The 23,171-nt window shown below is 46.7% G+C and overlaps 1 protein-coding gene across 2 annotated transcripts in view; it reads right to left on the reverse strand.

Annotated features, from left to right (window-relative positions):
- The window catches only part of PITPNC1 (phosphatidylinositol transfer protein cytoplasmic 1), a 319,349-nt gene that overhangs the window by 49,239 nt on the left and 246,939 nt on the right, over positions 1 to 23,171 (reverse strand). For both annotated transcript variants that reach the window (XM_030828300.1, XM_030828301.1), the window contains exon 6: positions 17,608 to 17,703. In XM_030828300.1, coding sequence (XP_030684160.1) covers positions 17,608 to 17,703 — 96 coding nt within the window. The remainder of the gene's footprint in view (positions 1 to 17,607; positions 17,704 to 23,171) is intronic.

Genomic DNA, 23,171 nt, shown 5'->3' on the forward strand with positions numbered 1-23,171 from the left:
TAACGTTTTCAAGTGCTTGCTCCGTACTAGAGTCTGTGTCAGGCACTTTAGATTCGCTTTCTCATTTCATCCTTGTGATGTAATACAAAATAGATTTGGTTTTTGTCACTGCTTCCTAAGACAATGCTCCGAAAACTCTTGGAATTTCCTGAGTGATGGGGGTGACTTTTGGGATGCATAACAAGCTCCTTCAGATCACATACACAGGTGAGGGGCCCTAGATGGCCTCAAGATGGCTCTGGTCACCAGAAACACCAAGTGATTAGGGGGTTAGAACTTTCAGCCCCATCCACTGACCTCTGGGGAGGGAGGGGGTGCTGGGATTGAGCTCCATAAACGCTTAAACACACTGACCTGCTGGGAGGATGGCACACCCAGAGGGGGCACGGAAGCCCCAAGTCCCCACCCCCCAATACCTCACCTGATGCCTCTCTCCCATTTACCTGCTGCTGAGTCATATCCTTGATAATAAACTGGTAAATCTAAATAAATATTTTCCTGAGTTCTGTGAGCCTTTCTAGCAAATTATTGAGCCTGAGGAAGGAGTCGTGGAGACCCGAGATTTAAAAAAAAAAAAAGTTTTTTTTAGTAAAAAAAATAGAGACAGAGTCTCACTCTGTTGGCCATGCTAGTCTTGAACTCCTGGCCTCAAGTGATCCGCCTGCCTTGGCCTCCCAAAGTGCTGGGATTAATAGGCATAAGCCACTGTGCCCGGCCTATAGCCTGTCAATGAGAAGTGGGGCAGCTTTGTGGGACTGGGGTCTGATGCTAACTCCAGATAGACAGTGTCTAATTGAATTGAATTGTTGGACACATAGCTGGTGCTGGAGAATTGAACTGGTTGGAGACACAGAAAACACCCCAGAATTCTCATAAGCAAGCTACTAAAAGTAGCCCACTATTATCTGCATTTTTCAATAATGCCCAAGGGGATGCCCCCGTGCTATTCCCAAGCTCACACTCCCATGGTTCCATCTCAGCCCTAGCCACGGGCTCCTTCCAAAACTCCTCCTTTAGAAATTTCCAGATGGGCAGCAGGTGCAATCTCTACGTTCCTCTGCAAGCTTCTGGGGATACTTATTAGTCTCACCCAAGTCTTGCAGGATGGCAACATTGAGGGTGGGCCTGCAAGTTCCTGGCTCAGCAAATAGTCAACTATTTTTTTTGTGTGTGTCAGGGTCTCGCTCTGTCACCCAGGCTGGAGTGCAGTGGTGCAATCATGGCTCACTGCAGCCTCGAACTCTTAGGCTCAAGCAATCCTCCCACCTCAGCTTCCTGAGTAGCTAAGACCACAGGCATGTGCCACCGGGCCCAGCTAATTTTTAAAAATATTTTGTAGATGGGCTGTTGCTATGTTGTCTGCGCTGGTCTCGAACTCCTGGCCTCAAGTGATCCTCCCGCCTTGGCCTCCCAAAGTGCTGGGATTACAGGCATAAACCACTGCGCTGGGCCTATAGCCAACTTTTTTTTTGCAGATGCCCCAGCTACTGTAGTTGATTCCCTCAGAATACTACTCCTGTCACAAGGGATTGGGGTTAGGCAAGAAGTATACTCCCAATGACTACAAACTCCCCTCCTCCATCTCCACATAGAGCCTAGGGAAGGGGAAGACAGGGGCAACCAGAGCTGTGGGAAGAGGGTCATCTGGGCCACTGGTGATTAGCAGCTGCCTGGTGAATGTGGAGTCCCAGTTCCTCTTTGTCCCCAGCTTTGGGCCTGGTTCCCAGTTCCAGAGCAACAAGAGATGTCTCCCTAGCATCCTGTTGCAGAACACTAACCTGTTCCTTTTGGCAATACGAGTATAGTTCAAGGTAATCTCTAATCAAAAGCAATAAGGTCATTCAAGGGCACACTGGGGAGGACCCCACCTTAATACATGAGACAGTGAGAGGCCAGGAACCCAGCTCCTCCCATAAAGGGATCTTATTAGAACCTGGCTTGGTTTGCAGCCTTTGAACTTGAGGCTGTTCTCCACCCTGATTTTAGCAGTGCTCTTTAGACGAAGGCTATGGAGAGGCATTAACAGCCCGCATTCCTACCGAGGATGTACAATTTGGCCTAGAGATAGCTTAAGTTTATTAAAGCAAAAGCTGATAATAGGCTGACAAATATCTTGATGAGTTGCAACATGCCAACAGTGATCAGCACCAGATTAACTGTCCCTAAGTCTAGCTTGCTCCTTGTGTACTGTATTATTTTGGGAAATTTAGGCCTCCGACTTGTCGAACAGAAACCAGGGTAGAGATGTTCAATAAGCCAATCAGTCTGTAGTTTGAAGACAATAAAATATTTCCACTTTTAGACTTCAAACTTATTTGAGCTTCAGAACTCGTTTTGTTTCTCCAAATGCACTTTTGGAATCCCAGTATATAAAGCAGGTAAAAGTGATGAGTGGATTCTTCAGGCTGTTTTTCCCTTCACTATTTGATACAATATATTTCACTGTTTACCATGCCCAGGAGCACCTTGTGGGGTCCTCAGTTCTGTGGAGCAGAACTGAGAGATGAACTGAGGAGGCTTTGAAGTGAGAGAACCCATGCCCTGCCCCCAGGTTTGAATTTCAGCTCCAGTAACTACTGTGTGAACCTGGGCAAGTTATTTAAGACTATCGTGTGGATGCTAAAGTGAGAAAAGGAATATTTCTGAATTAGGGTCTGTAGATGTGTTCTTCGGTGACTAATGGCTTTTTTTTTTCCCCTTTTTTAAAATAGCTTCCTGGGCTGGGTGTGGTGGCTCACACCTATAATCTTTGGGAGGCTGAGGTGGGCAGATGGTTAGAGCTCAAAAGCTTGAGACCAGCCTGGGAAGCCTAATATGGTGAAACCCTGTCTCTACAAAAAAAAAAAAAACCAAAAAACAAAAAACCCAAAATTAGCTGGGTGTGATGGTGTGCACCTGTAGTCCCAGCTACTTAGGGGGCCGAGGCAGGAGAATGGCTTAAACCTAGCATAGGAGGTCGAGACTGCAGTGGGTCGTGATGGTGCCACTGCACTCCAGCCTCGGCAACAAAGTGAGACCCTGTCAAAAAAAAAAAAAAAAAAAAAAAAAAGTTTCTATTCTATAATGGAGGATGGCTAGTTTTTAGTTTTTGGGTTTTTTTTTTTTTACAGACCCAAGCTGCTTTTGGCCAATCCACTATGTTCTGGAATGTTTGTAAAGAGGAAATTTCTCCCCAGAGATGAGGAGTGGAGTTCTATCAGATCAGGTAACCAACCGACTCAAAGGCCCTTCTTTTTCTACATACCAATTTTTCCCTAAGATGATTTAGTCACTGAGACTCGGGGTTGGGAAGATATATTTAAGGAGGGAACTATTTCTTAGAGTGATTTCCGAAGACAACAGTTGTTTGTACGTCTAGCTTTACCTGAAGGGGTCTTATTTGGTGTAGGGGAAGCATAATCTTTGGGGTAGGACACTTTGGGGTTTGAATCCAGGCTTCTTGAAACTTCCAGCCAGTTACTTAGACTCTCTAAGCCTCAGTTTCCTTATCTATAAAATGGAGACAATGTTCTCCGGGTGCAGTGGTGGCTCACACCTGTAATCCCAGCACTTTGGGAGGCTGAGGCAGGTGGATCACTTGAGCCCATGAGTTTGAGACCAGCCTAGGCAACACTGGAAGATCCCCATCATGACACACCCACGCACACACCCACACACCCCCACACACAAATAGCTGGTGTGGTGGCATGTGCCGGTGGTCAGGAGGCTGAGGTAGGAGGATCGCTTGAGCCTGGAGGGGTGGAGGTTGCGGTAAGCTGTGGTTGCATCACTGCACTCCAGCTTGGGCGACAGAGTGAGACTCTAAACGGTGGCATTTATTTTTCTCAAAAGTTAGTTCCATACCCTGTAAAACCAGGTTTAGCAATTTTGTGAGAAATTTTCATTGAAAATTCTAAGGCCCAAGCTAATGAGCTAGTAATTATATGTCTTTCTGTGGGCCTCTTAATAATAAAAGATGAAGACAAGCACCTTAATAACACTTATTCTTTCTTGGGTATTTTTGGAACAGAAGCTGAACAGTTGTACTTGGAGTCTGAATAACTAGATGTGGAGGAGAGAATCACTCCGTCAGGTCTTATTTCTCAAGGAGAAAAATGCCACTTCAAACATCATAGTCATTGTTGCAGATTCTTAGAGTGCTAAACGAAGAAAGGGCTTGGAGAAGATTTAGCCAGAGGACCTGATGGACAACTATCAGAGTCTTTTTTTGTTTTGTTTTTGTTTTCAGACAGAGTCTCACTTGTTGCCCAGGCTGGAGTACAATGGTACGATCTCGGCTCACTGCAACATCCACCTCCCGGGTTCAAGTGATTCTCCTGCCTCAGCTTCCCGAGTAGCTGGCACTACAGGTGCCCGCCACCACGCCTGTCTAATTTTTGTATTTTTAGTAGAGACAGGCTTTTGCCAGGTTGGCCAGGCTGGTCTCGAACTCCTGGCCTCAAGTGATCCACCCGCCTTGGCCTCCCAAAGTGCTGGGATTATAGGCGTGAACAACCACAGCCGGCCTAGAGTCTTTGGTTGGAGGAAATAAACTTCAATGAGTGTCAATCTGAAGCCACCCCCAAATCAGAAGTAACTTAGGAAAAAAACTGCACAAACGTATGTTATAATTAATGCTAGTAGCTGTCAAGGAAGACTTTGGACCTGATTCTACAGATGGTATCAGATTCCCGACAGACAGAATAAAATGCAAAGGCACTGACCTCTCTCACAATCGGGGAATGGGCAGGCTTACAGGCTTACATTGCTAACCCCCCTGCATCCCCCCTCCCCCAAATTAAGTAACAATAAAGTGGTTTAAAACCTTGACCTCAGTAAGTTGAGCTTTCTACTATCCATGGTGAATGGATAGTAGATGTGATAAGGCATATTGCTCCCACAGCCCTTGAGTAACAGACTGGGCCTTCTGACCTTGGGGGTTGGTCATCTTAACCAGGAGCTCCTCCTCGATGTGTCAATCAAAACGAATCACTTTCTCTTTTTTTTTTTTTTGAGATGGAGTTTCGCTCTTGTTGCCCAGGCTGGAGTGCAATGGCGCGATCTTGATTCATGGCAACCTCCGCCTCCAGGGTTCAAGCGATTCTCCTGCCTCAGGCTCCTGAGTAGCTGGGATTATAGGCGCCCACCACCATGCCTGGCTAATTTCTGTATTTTTAGTAGAGATGGGGTTTCTCCATGTTGGTCAGGCTGGTCTCGAACTCCCGACCTCAAGTGATACGCCTGCCTCGGCCTCCCAAAGTGCTGGGATTACAGGCGTGAGCCACCATGCCTGGCCAAAACGAAACACTTTCTAGCTGTCAAGGCATGAAAAAAGATGGGAAGCTCTGCTCTGAGGCCATTTTCCCAAACCTGGTGCATTCACACACTGATTCTTGGGTCCCAGACCAGTTGAGTCTGGTTGGGTTGGTCTGAGGTGGGACCCGGGTATCTCCAGTTTTCAAAACCTCCCTGGGTGATGCTGACCTGATTTGGGAACTCTGTTCTAAGGGCCAAGAAGTTCTGGTGTTTTACTTTAATAAGACTAAAAACAGCAGGGGCTGATGTGGCTCGCCCCAGTTCTGAGCAACTTGTTTGGACTCGTTGCCTATTTTCTTGAAAGAACAGAGGAGGGCCAGGTGCATTGGCTCACGCCTGTAATCCCAGCACTTTGGGAGGCCAAGGCGAGTGGATCACCTGAGGTCAGGAGTCCGAGAGCAGCCTGACCAAAATGGTGAAACCCTGTCTCTACTAAAAATGCAAAAATTAGTTGGGTGTGGTGGTGGGCACCTGTAGTCCCAGCTACTCAGGAGGCTGAGGCAGGAGAATCGCTTGAACCCAGGAGGCAGAGGTTGCAGTGAGCTGAAATCGTGCCACTGCACTCCAGCTTGAGTGACAGAAAAAAAAAATTACAGAGGGAAGTTCTCCATGAGATGGAACTGAAGAAGAGCTTGTTGTATCTGTTCACTCCTGGCTGAGAGCCTTGGGCCCTTCAGCTCTTGCTTCCTTCTTTGAAAGTCTTAAATGTTAGTTTTCTATAGTACAGCTGTAAGAAGGCTCGTGGCAGACAGAGATAGCATGGCAATACTGCCTTGGGTACCATCCCGGCACTGCAGTGCCACAGATGGCCCAGACTTGGCACAAAACAAACAGAAAATGTAACTTCTAAGGTTTCTTGGAGGTGAAGTAGCAGAGACACGTGCCATCCGGAATTGAGGTTAAACCATAACAGTGGCAATAACACATTCTTTTTTGAAAAGTCTCAGCAGCACAAATGGCTGTAACTTCTGCAGGATCTTGCCGAGCCGGCAGAGGATCCCATGATCCTGAGAGCTGGAGCTATTGGTATCACACCTCTGCTCCTGTTCTCCACTCACAGTGACAAGGGAAAAGCGACACGCAAACAAACTCCTGTGATGCCATTCATGGTGGCCACTTTCCAAAGACACATGGTTTCCACGGAGCCACCATTCCTGCAACCCATCTGCAGAGCTCGAAGCCAGGGTCAAAGAAGAGAGAAGGGAACACTTATGAAATGCTTACGGTGCTGGTCACTTTCCATGCCTTGCCTTTGACGTCATCTCACTTCTCCATCCCATCTGTCCATCTGTCCATTCTTTTGAAGGGAGGGAGGGACTCAGACACAGAATTGATGATGATCAAATGCAGTGGCTGTGACCGCCCGGGAGGCTCCCACAGCCAGGGCCCTCACCACATTAGGGCCGAATCATCTAGACACACAGCACACAAGTTGGGAATCCCAATTCATAGTTTCTAGGGGTTATCTTTTGCACAGATCCCTCTACGAAAAACCCAACTGTTTCTCCCTTCCGTGAATGTTTTGCTTGAATGAATTCTTCCCTCCCTGGTCTGTTCCTTTTGGGATATAGGGTGATAGGGTGATTTCCCCAAGGGTTCTTTCTTTCTTCCTTTTTTGAGACAAAGTCTCACTCTGTTGTCCAGGCTGGAGTGCAGTGGCGCGATCTCAGCTCACTGCAACCTCCGCCTCCCGGATTCAAGCAATTCTCATTCCTCACGGACTCATTCCTCAGCCTCCCTAGTACCTAGGACTACAGGTGCGTGCTGCCATGTCCAGCTAATTTTTGTATTTTTAGTAGTAGAGACAGGGTTTTGCCCTGGTCTCGAACTCCTGACCTCAAGTGATCCGCCTGCCTTGGCGTCCCAAAGTGCTGGGATTACAGGCGTGAGCCACTGCACCTGGCCCCCAAGGGCTCTTTCTATTGATTCAATGACCCACAATGCCACAATCAGCAACTCCACTACTGGCAGAGACTTAGAATCTCTGGTTTTGATCTGGCATTTAGGAATTCATATGCCTTGATTTTGTTTGACCTACTTGGTCTGGCATTTCACTACCAAATTCAATTGGTAGGATTTGCAACTGCTGCTCTGAACACTGAGTTCTGGGGAACATCATTCATGCCAATTACTGAAGCAGTTTAAATGTTTTTTTTTTTCCCCCTTGAAAAACTAAAAAAAAATGAAAACTCTTTCTCTAGGACAAAGTTGGGCACTACCATTTTTTGTAGTAATCCCAGTAAAAATGGGGTTTGATCCAAATGCTGAGGTAGCTTCGCATTATTAGGCCAAGAGAACAGCAGTGGCTTTTAAGATCAGTACTAGGCATGGTGCTTCAGAGAGACTTGGCATCTCATCTTTCCTGGGTTGGGAAGGAATGAGGTCTGAAAAAGAATACTTTATTGTTCCTTGGGAAGTGAGTTGCCAATTATTGGTCTGAAAATGGTGCAGCCAGGGTTGCTGAGGACTGGACTACTGTTTAACACCTTTTTATTTCCAAATGTTCCTATTCATTAATAAAATATTGTTGTCAAGATGGTGAGGGCAATTTGTTCATGAAAGAGGGTAGCAGAAGAGGGAAAGATGTAGGTTGATGGACTGGAAGGGTCTTAAACCTCTGGGCACCCAGAAGCCTGCCCTCACCATGCCAAGAGAGTCAGCCCCTCTGGTGAGGTCACAAGTAGAGTCCTCTTGCGTGGTTGCTGATGACCCCTGCTTTTTCTTTTTTCTTGGCCAACAGAATTTTTTATTTTTGGTGACCCCTGCTTTGAAAACTCTCTGCGACCTGCAGAATGAAGTCCAAATTCATTGGCTTGGCACTCAATGTTTTTCCCTTGTGCCTCACTGACCCTTGACTATGCACTGAGACTCCTCATTTTCAGCCATTCACTACACTGTCCATTCCATCTCACACATCTTCAGACTTGAGTTTGCTCCCATCTAAGTGTGAGTCAGGGGCAATTTAATGTAGCCGCAGGGTGTGGGCAATTTTGTTATATCTAGGAAAATTTCAACCCATATATCCATTGACTCAACAGTTTCACTTTTATATATATTCTACAGAGACGTTAGAACAACTCCCAAAATATATCTATGGATGTTTCTTGCAGTACCGTAATAAGAATGGAAACACCCTAAATGTCCATCAAATGGAGAATGATGTACACATGGCACCACCATACACTGGCTTATTATTATTATTATTACTATTATGATTATTTTGAGGTAGGGTCTTGCTCTGCTGCCCAGGATCTCGGCTCACTGCAGCAGCCTCCGACTCCTGGGCTCAAGTGATCCCCTTCCCTCAGCCTCCAGAGTAGCTGGGACTCCAGGCATGTGCCATCATACCCAGCTAATTTTTGTATTTTTTGTAGAGATGCGGTTTTGCCATGTTGCCTAGGCGGGTCTGGAACTCCTGAGCTTAAGCGATCTGCCCACCTCGGCCTCCCAAAATGCTGGGATTACAGGCGTGAGCCACTGAACCTGGCCTTCATTGGCATATTATCTGGCCACCTAAAACTCACTAGACAGGCGTGTGCTGCACAGAAAAATGGCAAGCTTATGTGGTTAGTGAAATAATGCATGTTGCAAGATGGTGTGCATAGTGTGAGTTTAGTTTTATAAAATAATACTATTTATGCATTATGTTTAAGTATAAACACCAACTTTAACAACAGCGATGTCTGTGATGAGGGATCATAGATTTGCTCTGTTTTGTGTTTGTATCATGTCGGAATTTTTTTTTACAAGGATCATGTATTAATTTATGAGCAAAAAATAAACATAAACCTATTTTGTTTTTAAGGCCCAGCTCAGATTCCATCTCTCCTCTAAAGTCTTCCCTGACCAGTCCTGGGAATCCTCTGGGGATGACTGTGTGTACGAGTTTGAGGAAAGTAGATTACACATGGCTGTGTGAATGTATTTCTCTTGCTGCCTCGCTCTGTACTGTCGCTTAGCATTTGTGTCATTATATCATATCCTCCCAACCAGATCATGAGTTTCTTTTTTTTTTGAGATAAGGTCTGGCCCCGTCACCCAGGCTGGACTGCAATGAATGTGATCTCAGCTCACTGCAACCTTTGCCTCCCGGGTTCAAACGATTCTCCTGCCTCAGCCCCCCGAGTAGCTGGGACTACAGGCATGTGCCACCACACCCGGCTAATTTTTTGTATTTTAGTAGAGATGGGTTTTCACCATGTTGTCCTGGCTGGTCTTGAACTCCTGAGCTCAGGCAATCTGCCTGCCTCGGCCTCCCAAAGTGCTAGGATTACAGGTATGAGCCACTGTGCCCAGCCTCTTTTTTTTTTTTTTTTTTTTTATAACAGAGTCTCGCTCTGTCACCCAGGCTGGAGTACAGCGGCACCATCTTTGGCTCACTGCAAGCTTCGCCTCCTGGGTTCAAGTGATTCTCCTGCCTCAGCCTCCTGCGTAGCTGGATTACAGGTGCCCGCCACCATACTTGGCTAATTTTTGTATGTTTATCCTGCTGTTTTTGTGTTTTTAGTAGAGATGGAGTTTCACCATGTTGGCCAGGCTGGTCTTGAACTCCTGACCTCAAGTGATCTACCTCGGCCTTCCAAAGTGCTGGGATTACAGGTGTGAACCACTGTGCCTGGCCTTCTCTCTCAATTTCTTAACAGCACTGGCATCATCCAGACCCTGGAAGAGGAGAGGGCTCAGGGCCCGTGATGCAGCAGCTGCTGGCGACCCTTCTCTTGCATCTCCTTTGCAGGCTTCCTCCCTCACCCTCCAGTTTTAGAGGCTCCCACCAGGGACCCCTTTGGCAGCAGGGACTTCTCCCCATCCCAGTGATGTCATCAAGTCCTCTTATTTTCCAAGAAGCATGCAGGCCCCAGTAAGTTGGAACCCACTGCAAAACAGCTGCGTTACTCTCAGAAAGAAACAGATGGACTTGAGGGAAAGGGGAAAAAAATGATAATAACAGCACAACGAAGTGAACTTAACGACGTACGCCGGCATGAGGCAGCTGTGTTAAATCTGGCCATTAGAGGTACTGGAAAATCTTTACCACCCTCAAAGGCCAAGATGTAGACCAGAATGAAAATATTTTTCATTTGAGGGAGCCGAGTGATTTGGATGAAGCTCTTTGTACCGAAGGGTCCAGCTAAATATGACAATATTTACTTAGTTGATCTCTCTGTTCCCTTTCTGAGGGCCGGTCCTTAGCAAACAGCATTTAATCTCTCACCCTTGACAGTTATTGGAAAAGCTAGATGTATCTCTTTTTGTTCTGTTCTCTCTCCCTTAAGAGAGAATTCAACAGATATTTAGATCTGTGGGGACCAATGAACCGGCTGCCAAGGAGTTCCTGGTCCAGGAAGGCTATGACCCAGGGACCTGGAGACTTAGTCACCCAACTTAAGGGGAAAGTTCAAAACCAAATTCTGTCTGAAAAACATTCAATTATGCCACATCAGGGGCCCATGCTTCTAGGACAGCCTCGTGTTATTCTTTCTCCTTTGTTGCTACCTGAGTACAAAAAATTGCAAATTTCCCCCATTCAAGTTACTATGCTGTATTTATCACTAGTAAGATGGCCTTTATATCCTCCAAAATAAAGGGGATGAGAAATTGCTTCATCTGTAACAAGAAGATCAATTCAAAAGGCAGTGGAAGATAGGACCTTTGAGGGCTGACATAATCTTGTTTTTGTACCCTCAATGCTTAGCATGGAGCTGGCACTCAGCAGGTGTTTAGTAAATGCTAACTAAAAGAATTCATTAATGAGTCTTGATACCAATAGATTTTACTAAGTTTCCTTTCCTTGGATTGGTCTATGTCAGGGTTTATTGATCTTGGCATACTTGACATTTTGGAGCTGGTTAATTCTCTGTTGTGGTGCATTTTGGATTCTTTGCTTTTCTTGTTTAGAGACAGGGTCTCGCTCTGTTTCCCAGGCTGGAGTACAGTGGCATGATTATGGCTCACTGCAGCCTCAAACGTCTGGGCTCAAGTGATCCTCTCATCTCAGCTTCCTTAATAGCTAGGACTATAGGCACATGCTACCATGCCCAGAGAATTTATTTTTATTTTTATTTTTTTTTGTAGAAATAGGGTCTTGCTGTGTGGCCCAGGCTGGTCTTGAAATCCTGGCCTCAAGTGATCCTCCCGCCTCAGCCTCCCCCAAAGTGCTGGGATTACAGGTGTGAGTCACTGCACCTGGCCCATTTTGGATGTTCAGCAGCCTCCCTGACCTCTACCGACTAGATTCATGACATGCCCTATCCAGTTTCAACAATCAAAAATGTCTCCAGATATTGCCAGATGGCCCTGGGGGACAAATTTGCCCGTAGTTGAGAACCTCTGGGCTAGAGACTCCTTTGCTTTTCATTACATAAATCAATGAAGATTTAAAAAAGGAAGCACACACACACAAAACCCTCTACTTCTACTTCCTTGACTAGGAAAGACATTCCTTTTTCTTTCTCTTCCTTTGCCCTGGAGGTACGTCTGAAGATTGAGAAGCTGCACACGCCCTATGCATTTGTGTCTAGGGGAGATGGCTGCAGGTGGCAGCCCCCAGGAGGCCAATATAGATGCCATTTTCTTTGGTCACTCCCCATCTCATGATGGAAGCCAGACCTCATGAACTACTGCAGTGAATGGAGGAGAAAGTACTGGACTTGACCTTGACTAGGAGCCAACATCAAAGGCCTCTGGGTTAGATCTCTCCCAGCACGGCTTTCAGATTCTCCAGCCTGGGCTAGTCCTGCAGGCTAGAAGTTGAGGTTTGTTCTTGCACCCCAAAACCGCCAACTCAGCCTTGCGGGTATGGCTGCACTGCCTGTGGCCTCTGCAGGTATGCTCCGACTTACCGTGCAGAGTTCCTCATTCCTCCGCTGGGATCTTCACCTTGAAATCTTGGCAGAGCATCAAGGAGCTGGGATGAAAATCTTGGCAGTAGCAAGACGCTATGTATCAGCCACATAACCAGTCCAACCTGCTCAGCTTTTGGCTTCACCCCTTTTCCTGCTTTGGTGTTGATGATGGTCATTTTACATGTGACATGGTGCAAACAGCTTTATGACTCTTATGGGCGGCCAGGGTCTCAGTGGTCTGTGTGACTAATGGAGGGGCTCTCTCCGTATGAAAAAAATCACACTAATTTCCCCTCCCACCCCCCCACCCCCCCCACAATACAGCACTGCCCTGCAGAGTCCGTTAATGACTATGAGAACAAACTTGAAGCTAAGAGGTTTTTGAGAACTAAAGTTCAGGCCCTCACAGGAAACAGCAACACAGCAAAAATGAGAATAAGGAAAGCACTGAGCTGGGCTATCAGCTGGTCCTGAATCCCCAAAGAGTGCTTCTGAATCCCTGGTTAGTGGCGATGGCATGAGGGCCATCGGGCAGAGGGCACCCAGTGGAGACTTCCAAGCTCTGGTCATCTTCATGAGAGAGGCAGTCTTGATTGTGTGGCTCGAAGGTTTCCAGGGAGAAATGGAAAAAGCAAGGAAAGTGGTTTCATCCCCTCCTTTGGCCTGGATGGCCGTGTGTGTGTGACAGTAGCTGGGTGGAGAGAAGCAACCCAGATAACCCTAGTCTGGATTCATCAGCATCAAAAAAATCCAGGAACAGATTCAGCCCATCAGCATCCGGCTTCCTCACATAAAGAGCGTTTTTATTCAGGACGCTGACATCGTCAACTTACAAAGATGGATGGGAAGAAAAGGCCCATGAAGCTGGATGCCTCCAATTTAAAAAAAAAAAAAGGAACTCTGATTCACAACTGCTTGCTTAATGGTAACGAATTCATTTTCTTTGATAGCACTTGCTCTGAAATTGTCACTGCTGGAAGAAAAAAAGCAAAGTCCCTCGCCTTCACTCATTCTTTCAGCAACCATTGAGTGAGCGCCTGCTAAGCACTGGTGCTGTAGCAGCGGCTGGGAAAGAGCCAGCTCTTGTCTTCGCAGAGCTCATGCCATAGTGATGAGCTAGCATAATCTAGCATGATCTAGAAGCCATGGACCAGAACTTTGCTGCCTCCAGACCAGCAGTGGTGGGGGCATGCCCAGGAAAACTGAGAAAGGGGGAGTCCTGTGTGAGCTGAACTCTAAAGGAGGGCCAGTGAGGGGTTTTAAGCAAAGAACAAGGTCAGATTTCATTTTAGAAGGAAACTCCTGTGGTGGGGTGGAGGGTGTTAATTATTTACAGTGTGCCAGTTAGACATTTGTTTGGAAATGGTTTGCCTTCTGAATCGGTTGTTCCTCTTATTCCCAGTCCCTGGCACGTTTACAGTAGACACAACCACCAAAACAGCCCAGGAAACTCACGCCTCTTCCTTTGGGTGGGTTCAGACTGCAGTCTGTATTCTGGCCTGTTGAAGATGGTGGGGCTGGGGTCACAAGGGAGTGGCCCCTAGGGGAATGCTTTTTCTAAGATTTTACTGCAGGCTCCCAATGGTACCTGTAGCCCTTTGTGGACCGGCTGCCAGGTCCACGGAGGAGGAATTCCACCTGTTACAGAGGCCAGCAGATCCCCTGGGAGGTCACACAATGGATGATGAGTGTGTAGGGCTCAGCCCTACGGGGCCCCTTCTCCTGCATCCATTTAGTAACCCTAAGACTCCAGGACAGGCCAGGGGTGGCCGTGAGTGTCAAAGCTGAATCCAGAGTTCCATCCATCTTTAATCACCTCTTCCTGTAGAACAAGGCTTCCCAGCCTTGGCACTATGGACATTTGGAGCCAGATAATTCTTTTTTTTTTTTTTTTTTTTTTTTTTGAGACGGGGTCTCGCACTGTCGCCTGGGCTGGAGTGCAGTGGCGCAATCTCGGCCTCCCGGGTTCAAGTGATTCTCCTGCCTCAGCCTCCCGAGTAGCTGGAATTACAGGCATCTACCACCATGCCCAGCTAACTTTTTGAATTTTTAGTAGAAACGAGGTTTCACCATGTTGGCCGGGCTGGTCTTGAACTCCTGATCTTGTGATTCACCTGCCTTGGCCTCCCAAAGTGCTGGGATTACAGGCGTGAGCCACCGTGCCCGGCTGGAGCCAGATAATTCTTTGTTGTGAGGGGCTGTCTGTGCTGTAGAGGATTTTAGCAGCATCCCTGGCCTCTATACTCTAGATACCAGTAGCACCTCCTATGTTTTGACAACCAAGAATATCTATAGTCATTGCCAAGCATCCTCGTGAGGCAACAGTCGCCCCCAGTTCAGAACTGTTCCAGCAGACAGTTTTCCATTCTCTTCCTACTCGATCTCTCGGCAGCATTCAGCACCTCTGGTCACTCTCCCCATCTTGAAACTTGCATTCCTTGGTGCATTTCCGTATTTTCCTCCTAACTTTCTGACCAATTCTTTTAGATTCCTGATTCTTTTAGATTCAATCTGATCTCCATATGCTGCCATCCTTGAAGGCTCAGACTTGAACCCCTTTCCCATTTATATTTCATGCTTTCTTCCTCTCATCCATCCCCAGGATTTTTAAATCTCCTATTCGCCAAATACTCTCAAATTGGTCTCCAGCCCAGATCTCTCACCTAAGCTCCAGACTCATTTCTGTTTGTGTTAGATGCCTCACTGACATCACAAAATCCACTCATCTTTCTCCAACGTATACCTCTCTTCTCATCTTCCCATTTCAGTAAGCAGCACACCCATCTATCAGTCGCCCAAGCCAGAATCCTTAAGGCCATCCCAACTCCTCCTTCAACCTCATCCCCACATCCAATCCATGAGCAATCCCTGTCAACTCATCTTCAAAATATACCTCAAAACCATCTGCTTCTCTCCATCTCTGCCGCCAGCCCTCTAGCGCAAGCCACTATAGAACCTAAGTAACCGATAATATAAATAACAATAGTGACCTTGGTGGTCTCCTGACTCTGTTCTTCTCCAGTCCATTCTCCATCCCGAACAATCTTTTAAAAGCATAATTTAGATCCTATGACACCTCAGCTTCATTTATTTTTTATTATTATTATTTTTTGAGACCGAGTCTCTCTCTGTTGCCCAGGCTGGATTGCAGTGGTGCGATCTCGGCTCACTGTAACCTCCACCTCCTGGGTTCAACCTCAGCCTCCTGAGTCGCTGGGACTTCAAGCGATTCTCCTGCCTCAGTCTTCTGAGTAGCTGGGACTACAGGTGCATGCCACCACGCCCGGGCAATTTTTGTATTTTTAGTAGAGTTGGGGTTTCATTCTGTTGGCCAGGCTGGTCTCAAACTCCTGACCTCAGGTGATCCGCCTGCCTCGGCCTCCCAAAGTGCTGGGATTACAGGCGTGAGGCACCATGCCCAGACATCCCCATCTTAACATTGTATGTGACACTCAGTGAGGACTCCATAAATATTTATTGGATGAATAATTACTGGACTCTTTACCACTCATCTCCTTGGCCAAGCTGCATCCAGGGAAGAATACTTTAGGACCCAGGGAAAGAGGTACGGACGTGCCCATGAGCGACCCTGTGAAGCATGAAGGAAAAGCTCCTCGAATGTCTATGTGAATGAAAGGAAGCTTTCTAGTGGAGGTTCTTTGGGGGCACAGAGCACAGGGAAATGAGTCAGTCACGTTGACTAGAAATAAAACTTGATTTCTTCATTAATATTCTATATTTGTATCAAGACTTCCTACTGAATCAGGAGGGAACTCCCTGAAGTCCAGGCAGAGCCATGCCAAAGCACACTGGGAGGAAAAGCTGACATTAGTTCAGAGTTTTCTGGCAACCCTGCTTTCCTGGAAGGCCCAGAACTCCCAAAGAGGCCGGGAGGTCCAGGTAGGACAGCAGCCCCGGGGGGCCCGAGGTGTCACAGGAGTGCTTTGCACAATGCTCTGCACATCGTCAGAGCCCCATTAAGCACTGGTGCACTTGACGTGAAACTACAGGATTTCCGTGGAGCGAGACAAGGGGAAGGTCAGTGGCCCTGTTTATTTCCCTCTTCGGCGGGTCCACAGTTACATAAGGAGCATTTAACTTTGTTTATCTTAAAATGCATAGGTGTGGTTGGCCGCAGAGCATAATGAAAGCTGATGATGTTAAAACGCTCACCCTTTGGGTGGAGATGAGCAACACAGAGTGATCCACATCAGCCTCTCCCCAGCCCTTTCAGGGACAGCAGCTGAAGACATGCGCCTGCAATTAAGCAGTCAAGCATTTGCTACGATCAGGTAAGACTTTTATACCGAAATGAATCCCAAAATGTGGAGGCAAAAGAAATCTGAACCATGTCGGGAGCCCGGTTTATTTGCGTAATGACATAATTGATTTTGAGTAAGTTTATTTATTGTGTCTCCCATCAGCCTTAATGACTCTGGGAGAAGAGTTTCAAGGTCCACATGTTACGGCTCAAGGACGAGTCTGGGGCCCTGATTCCAAACATATTGGGATTGGTGGCATGTCGCTAACCAACAAAAATAGCCCTGCATCTGCTGTCATTGCAGGGCTGGGATGTTATTTACAAGTGGGTCACCCAAGCTCCGTCAGCAGCCATTAATAAAATACTAATGGGATATAAATGGTGACTTGCACAAACTGTATAACAAGCAGGTAGAACTAAGGCAAAGGATGGATCCTGGTAGGTTGAAAACCAGAGAGAAAGAAGCTCTCTGAAATTTATTCTCAGCCAAGAACAAAGGAGATGCCCTCATTAAGGTGCTTGCTGTTTTGAGAGAAAGGAGCTGTGCTGGAATGAGCTATCAAAGTTTTCAAGGATTGATTCAGATACAAATAAAACACGGGTGGCTCACGCCTGTAATCCCAGCACTTTGGGAGGCCGAGGTGGGCTGATCATTTGAGGTCAGAAGTTGGAGACCAGCCTGGCCAACAGGGTGAAACCCCATCTCTACTAAAAATACAAAAATTAGCCAGGTATGGTGGTGGGCGCCTGTAATCCCAGATACTCAGGAGGCTGAGGCAGGAGAATGGCTTGAACCTGGGAGGCAGACGCCACAGTGAGATTACACCACTGCACTCCATCCTGGGCAAGACTCCATCTCAAAAAAAAAAAAAAAAAGCGCATGTGATTGGGGAGACTGACTATTGTTTTTCAGGGAGGCCAGTGTGTTGGATGGTCCAGCCCTATGGATACTGATGTTGCCAAAAATGATGACAGAGTTGGGAGACAGGAAAACTAAGTGGAGATTGAGTAACGGCCAGGGCCAGTGATGGTCCCTGAAGAGTTAGGGACTTAATTTTGAGACTTGCAAAAAGAACCAGCAAGACATGAAAGCAAATTGAATCCACACAACGAGAGATGGCATCCTCCCAAGTTAGGAGGCACTTAAGGAATAGTTGCGAAATGAATGAATGAATGAATCTTCCACATCTCATCCCAACTGTCGCTTACCTCAGATTCTTTGTAGTAGCGCTCTGGAATTTCATCGCAGGCAATATCAATAAAGCAAACTTCTCTCTCCAGGTCTTTGGCTTCATTGTCGAAAATCTGAAAAAGAAGAGCAACATATCAAAGGTTAGTGATAGCAGGTGTTACCCTCCAGAGTGCCTGGGGCAGAATGACCCCACACAGAGCATCTTCACATGTCTCAGGGACCCCGGCTAGTGCTTTCACCAGCCTCAGAATGTGCAAGAATCATAGAAAGCTTTGATTCATGGCTTCGGTTTTGTCACATCAGAGGCAGGTGTAGCATCAATCACTGCTTGGTGAGAGGTAGAAGAAAAACTGGGCTTTTTTTAGAAGTTCAAGAGTGAGGAAATTAATCTCTTCCAAAAAAAAAAAAAATCTCTTCCCAAACTGAAGTATGTTGATTTTTGGCAGTTCACCTGAACAGGAGGAGTAAAGAGGTTGGAAAGGGTCTGGCTAAACTTGAGTCAAAAAGCAGGGACATAGGCCAAGAGTTAAAAAGAAAAGTGTGTGTTTTTTAAAATTAAAATTATATATATGTTAAAAATATATATTTTTATATATATTTAGTTTCACGAATAATACATGCTCATTGCAGAAAATATAGGTAAGCAAAAATAAGAAAATAAACCACAATCTCATTACCCAGGGGAAACACACCTGTTTTTCTTGATCATTTAAGAGCACAATTTCCTTTGTACACATAAAGGTAACAAGGTAAAGCTTGGTAAGACAGTGAGATGGTTTCCTGCCAATCTGCTCTAGGTTTCACTGGCCGGCCCAGAATGCACATCATTTGCAAAATAATAATAATAATAATAATAACACAGCCGCAATATATAGATATAAATGTTGGCCTGGGTGCAGTGGTTCACGCCTGTAATCCCAGCGCTTTGGGGGGCTGAGGTGGGCGGATCACTTGAAGTCAGGAGTTTGAGACCAGCTTGGCCAACATGGTGAAACCCTGACTCTACCAAAAATACAAAAATTAGCCAGGCGTGGTGGTGCACACCTGTAATCTCAGCTACCTGGGAGGCTGAGGCAGGAGAATCACTTGAACCCAGGAGGCAGAGGTTGCAGTGAGCCGAGATTGTGCCATTGCACTCCAGCCTGGGTGACAGAGTGAGACTGTCTCAAAAAAAAAAAAAAAAAGTCTAAATTTCGGTGGAAAAATTAAGTTCTTCTAGTTCTTCTCATTGTCATTTTTCTGGTCTAAAGGGATAATCATCCTTCTGCAGGATGATAAACAGCTTTCTTCTTTTGAGATGGAGTCTCAAGGCTGGAGTGCAGTGGTAGGATCTGAGCTCACTGCAATCTCCGCCTCCTGGGTTCAAGCCATTCTTCTGCCCCAGCCTCCTGAGTAGCTGGGACTACGGGTGCCCACCACCAAGCCCAGCCAATTTTTGTATTTTTAGTAGAGATGGGGTTTCACCATGGTGGCTAGGCTGGTCTTGAACTCCTGACCTCAAGTGATCCATCCGCCTCAGCCTCCCAAAGTGCTGGGGTTACAGGCGTAAGCCACCATGTCCAGCCAACAGATTTAAGTTTGGACAACCACTTCATTCTTAGAGGAAGTCTTAACTGTAGCCGCATCCCACTGTTTAGCTCATTCCTGGAGGGAATCAACAGTTAACACTAATTACATCTGACTCTTCAGGAGAGAATGCAATATTTTGGAAGAACAGGGTGGTTGATACCCAAGAACACTGTCCTAACCCAAACTTGGTGCCTATTAATAACACAGTCTCCCACAAGAGGGCATCTGAAGGGCTCTTTATAGGCTCAACTCATCTTGGTTGGATTCTCAAGTTACTTGAAACGATTTGTCCTTTCTAAATGCTTTCTGAATAATATTTGTGTTGTAATTATCCTCCAAGTCGGCTGGTGGTTCTTCTCTTCTTGCCTATTCTCTTCTAAATATTTGGAGACTGGACTCTTCAGATTTGTCCGAGGAGATTAACTTCCCAGTCTGACCTGAGGTGGCCACTGACTTCTCCAAGTCAGAGAAAGATTGGTTCTTGGATCGGCTCTGATTCTTTCCACTGCTACTTGAAGTCAAGTGCTTCAGGACACTCCTAAAGCATTTGGGAGGGACAAGTGAACTGCCTCGAAATGAAACAGACAGTGGAGAAACAAGTTCAAGTTCAAGTGGAGAAATAAGTTGTGAAATAAAATACTGGGTCTCACGCTGCAAGAGCCAGTCCCCCTGCTCCTTCTTTCTTTCTGCAAATCTCTTTTAAGTGTGAGCTAAGAGAAGAGAGACACATGCCTCATTAAGAAGACACACAGAGGCCGGGCACAGTGGCTCACACCTGTAAGCCCAGCACTTCGGGAGGCCGACGGCGATGGGGTGGAGGGGGGTGGATAACTTGAGGCTGGGAGTTCAAGACCAGCCTGGCCAACATGATGAGCTGGTGAAACCCCGTCCCTACTAAAAATAAACAAAATTAGCCGGGTGTGTTGGCATGCACCTGTAATCTCAGCTACTTGGGAGCCTGAGGCAGGAGAATCACTTGAACCTGGGAGGTGGACACTGCAGTGAGCCGAGATCGTGCCACTGCACTCCAGCCTGGTCGACAGAGTGAGACTCTGTCTCAAAAACAACAACAACAACAACAACCACCACCACCACACACACACACAGAATACCCCAGAGGGAAATGAGCTTCCAGAGAGTAAATTACAAAAGTAGTTAAAAAGGTTTGACATTTATTGGTGGTAAAATCTACAGGACTCAAAGAAAGGGAACTAAGCAGGGATGAAGTGGGGGCATGACAGGTTGTATAGCTTTCTCCGATTTAATTCAAACATTTTATTGATCTCCCATTGCACCCACTGCAGTTTACACAGTATTGCCTTAGCTCCAAAGTCGCCCTTACACCTCTGCTCTGAGATCATGGACTGGACCCTGTAAGCATTTCTCCTTTACAGTGAGTCTCATCAGTAGGGGGCCCTGGAGGGCCATTGCAAGAGGAAGGGGATTTCTCCTTCAGATTTGCATGTTGCTGGGCTGCAGAGTCTGTCTGTGGGGACTTTCGGTCATGCTCTGCCCCAGCTGCAAGCCTAGAGTACACAGTTGCTCAGTGACCTTGCAGCCCTAGCCTGGGCCCAGTAACCACTTCACGGTGGCCCTCCTGCTGCAGGCACTGTGTGCTGCAGGCCTTGCGTTGGCAGCGTGCCCTGACTCTCTCTCCACACACACACCTGTCCACCAACCTCCTCTGGCCTGCACCCCAGAGGGCGCTGTGCTGCTCAACCACTGTGAACCAGCCCTGGCTCAGGTCAACCTCGTGAACTTCCCCACCATCCTGCTTCTCCAATGAAGTCTGAACCCCAGCCATGCAGAGGGGCCCCTGCCAAGTTTGTCCTTCCTGGGTATTCTCTCTCAGCCTTAGGGTACCCTTTGGAGTTCCCTTTACATCCTTATAGTTGCTCCTATCAGAGATCAGTAATTCCTTCTATTACATTTCTCCTATTCAAATTACTGCGTGGTTTCTATCTCCTGATTGGGCCCTGACTGATACACCCATTGCATACAAAGTGCTGCCCTGGGCTTGAGGGACTACAAAGATAGCCCTTGAGAGGTTACCATCTAGTAGGAGATACAGACTGGGTAGCTATGACCAAAAATACAAGGCAGAATGGAGTATGTGCTGCAAAAGAAAGAAAAGAATAGGCTGTCAGCTGGGCCCAGTGGCTCACATCTGTAATCCCAGCACTTAGGGAGGCCAAGGCGGGTGGATGGCTTGAGGTCAGGAGTTCAAGACCAGCTTGGTCAACATGGTGAAACTCCAGCCGGGTGTGGTGGCACATGCCTGTGAACCCCATTACTCGGGAGGCTGAGGCATGAGAATCGCTTGAACTCGGGAGGCAGAGGTTGCAGTGAGCCGAGATTGTGCCACTGCGCTCCAGCCTGGGCGACCCAGTGAGACTCCATCTCAAAAAAGAAAAAGAAAAGAATAGGCTGTAAAGCTAGGGAAGGGAACAATTAATGTTGCTTTAACAACATTATGACCATCGTAATATTATTCCCGCTTTTCAGATGAGAAAACCAAGGCTGAAAGAAGTAAACAGCCTTGCTCAAAGTCACGTGGCCAGTCAGCAGAGAAGCTCAGATTTCAGGGCAAGTCTGTAGGCTTCACCAGGTCCTTCCATGATTAAAACAAACAAACAAACAAAAACAAAACTGCCTCTTAGCATCCAACCGCCAAGATAAACATCAATCAAAACTGCTACCTGCATATTTCTAGAAAGAAAAATTCAGAATCTGAGTCTCCTGCTACTTAAAAAGTGTGTGTCCTGAGAAACTGTCACTGAGAACCTCCCAGCGACATGGGAATCTTCTGTTCCTCTGTTGAATAGCTAAGGCTGCAGTAGAAGCCATGTAGGTGTGCTTTAGTCCAACCACTGGTCTCCTTCATTAACAGCGTGCCTAATTCTCATGCCAAAGTCCATGGAATAGCAAGCATGAGGAAGTTCCTTTACTTGAACTTTGTAGTAAATATTTCAGGGTGGGGTACCCACCATCTGAACAAATCACAAAAAATCACATTGAGGAACCAACATCCTCTTCAGGCTTGAGATGATGAGTTTTAATTTCTTTTCCTTTTTTTTGAGATGAAGTCTCGCTCTTGTCCCCCAGGCTAGAGTGCGATGGCGCAATCTCGGGTCACTGCAACCTCTGCCACCTGGGTTTAAGCGATTCTCCTGCCTCAGGCCCCTGAGTAGCTGGGATTACAGGCACCTGTCACCACGCCTGGTTAATTTTTGTATTTTTAGTAGAGATGGGGTTTTACCATATTGGCCAGGCTGGTCTAGAACTCTTGACCTCAGGTGATCCACCCACTTCGGCCTCCCAAAGGGCTGGGATTACAGGCGAGTTTTAATTTCTAATAAATAATGAATCTCCCAGTGATTAGAGATTAAGAGATGCTCATAGGCGCTCAATAAGTGCCTGGTGAACTAATGGAAGACATTAGCTTCTACCTTCCAAAGAGGACTCTATGGCAGGAATGCTGCTTACTCATTGACCTTAGTTTTTTGTTTTTTTTTCATGAGTCTGAGATCCTATTTCCTTGGTTGTAAGCACCCTAATTTCCCACAGTTGCTGCCATAGGGCTCAGTGCAGGGTGACAACCTGCTACTATGGGCTGATAGGTCCTACACTGGCAATCAGGAGAGCTGAGTTTAAATTCAGTTATCTGGCCGGGCATGGTGGCTCACACCTGTAATCCCAGTACTTTGAGAGGCCAGGTGGGCAGATCACCTGAGGTCAGGAGTTCAAGACTAGCCTGGCCAACATGGTGAAACCCCATCTCTATAAAAAATACAAAAAATTAGCTGGGCATCATGGTGGGTGCCTGTAATCCCAGCTACTTGGGAGGCTGAGGCAGGAGAATTGCTTGAACCCAGGAGGTGGAGGCTGCAGTGAGCTGAGATAGCACCACTGCACTCCAGCCTGTGCGACAGGGCAAGACTTTGTCTCAAATAAATAAATGAATAAATTCAGTAAATTTTCTGTGTAACCCTGGGCTAATTCCTGCATCTTC

The sequence above is a fragment of the Nomascus leucogenys genome, chromosome 14, assembly GCF_006542625.1.
Source record: "Nomascus leucogenys isolate Asia chromosome 14, Asia_NLE_v1, whole genome shotgun sequence".
In the NCBI taxonomy this organism is placed as follows: Eukaryota; Metazoa; Chordata; class Mammalia; order Primates; family Hylobatidae; genus Nomascus; species Nomascus leucogenys.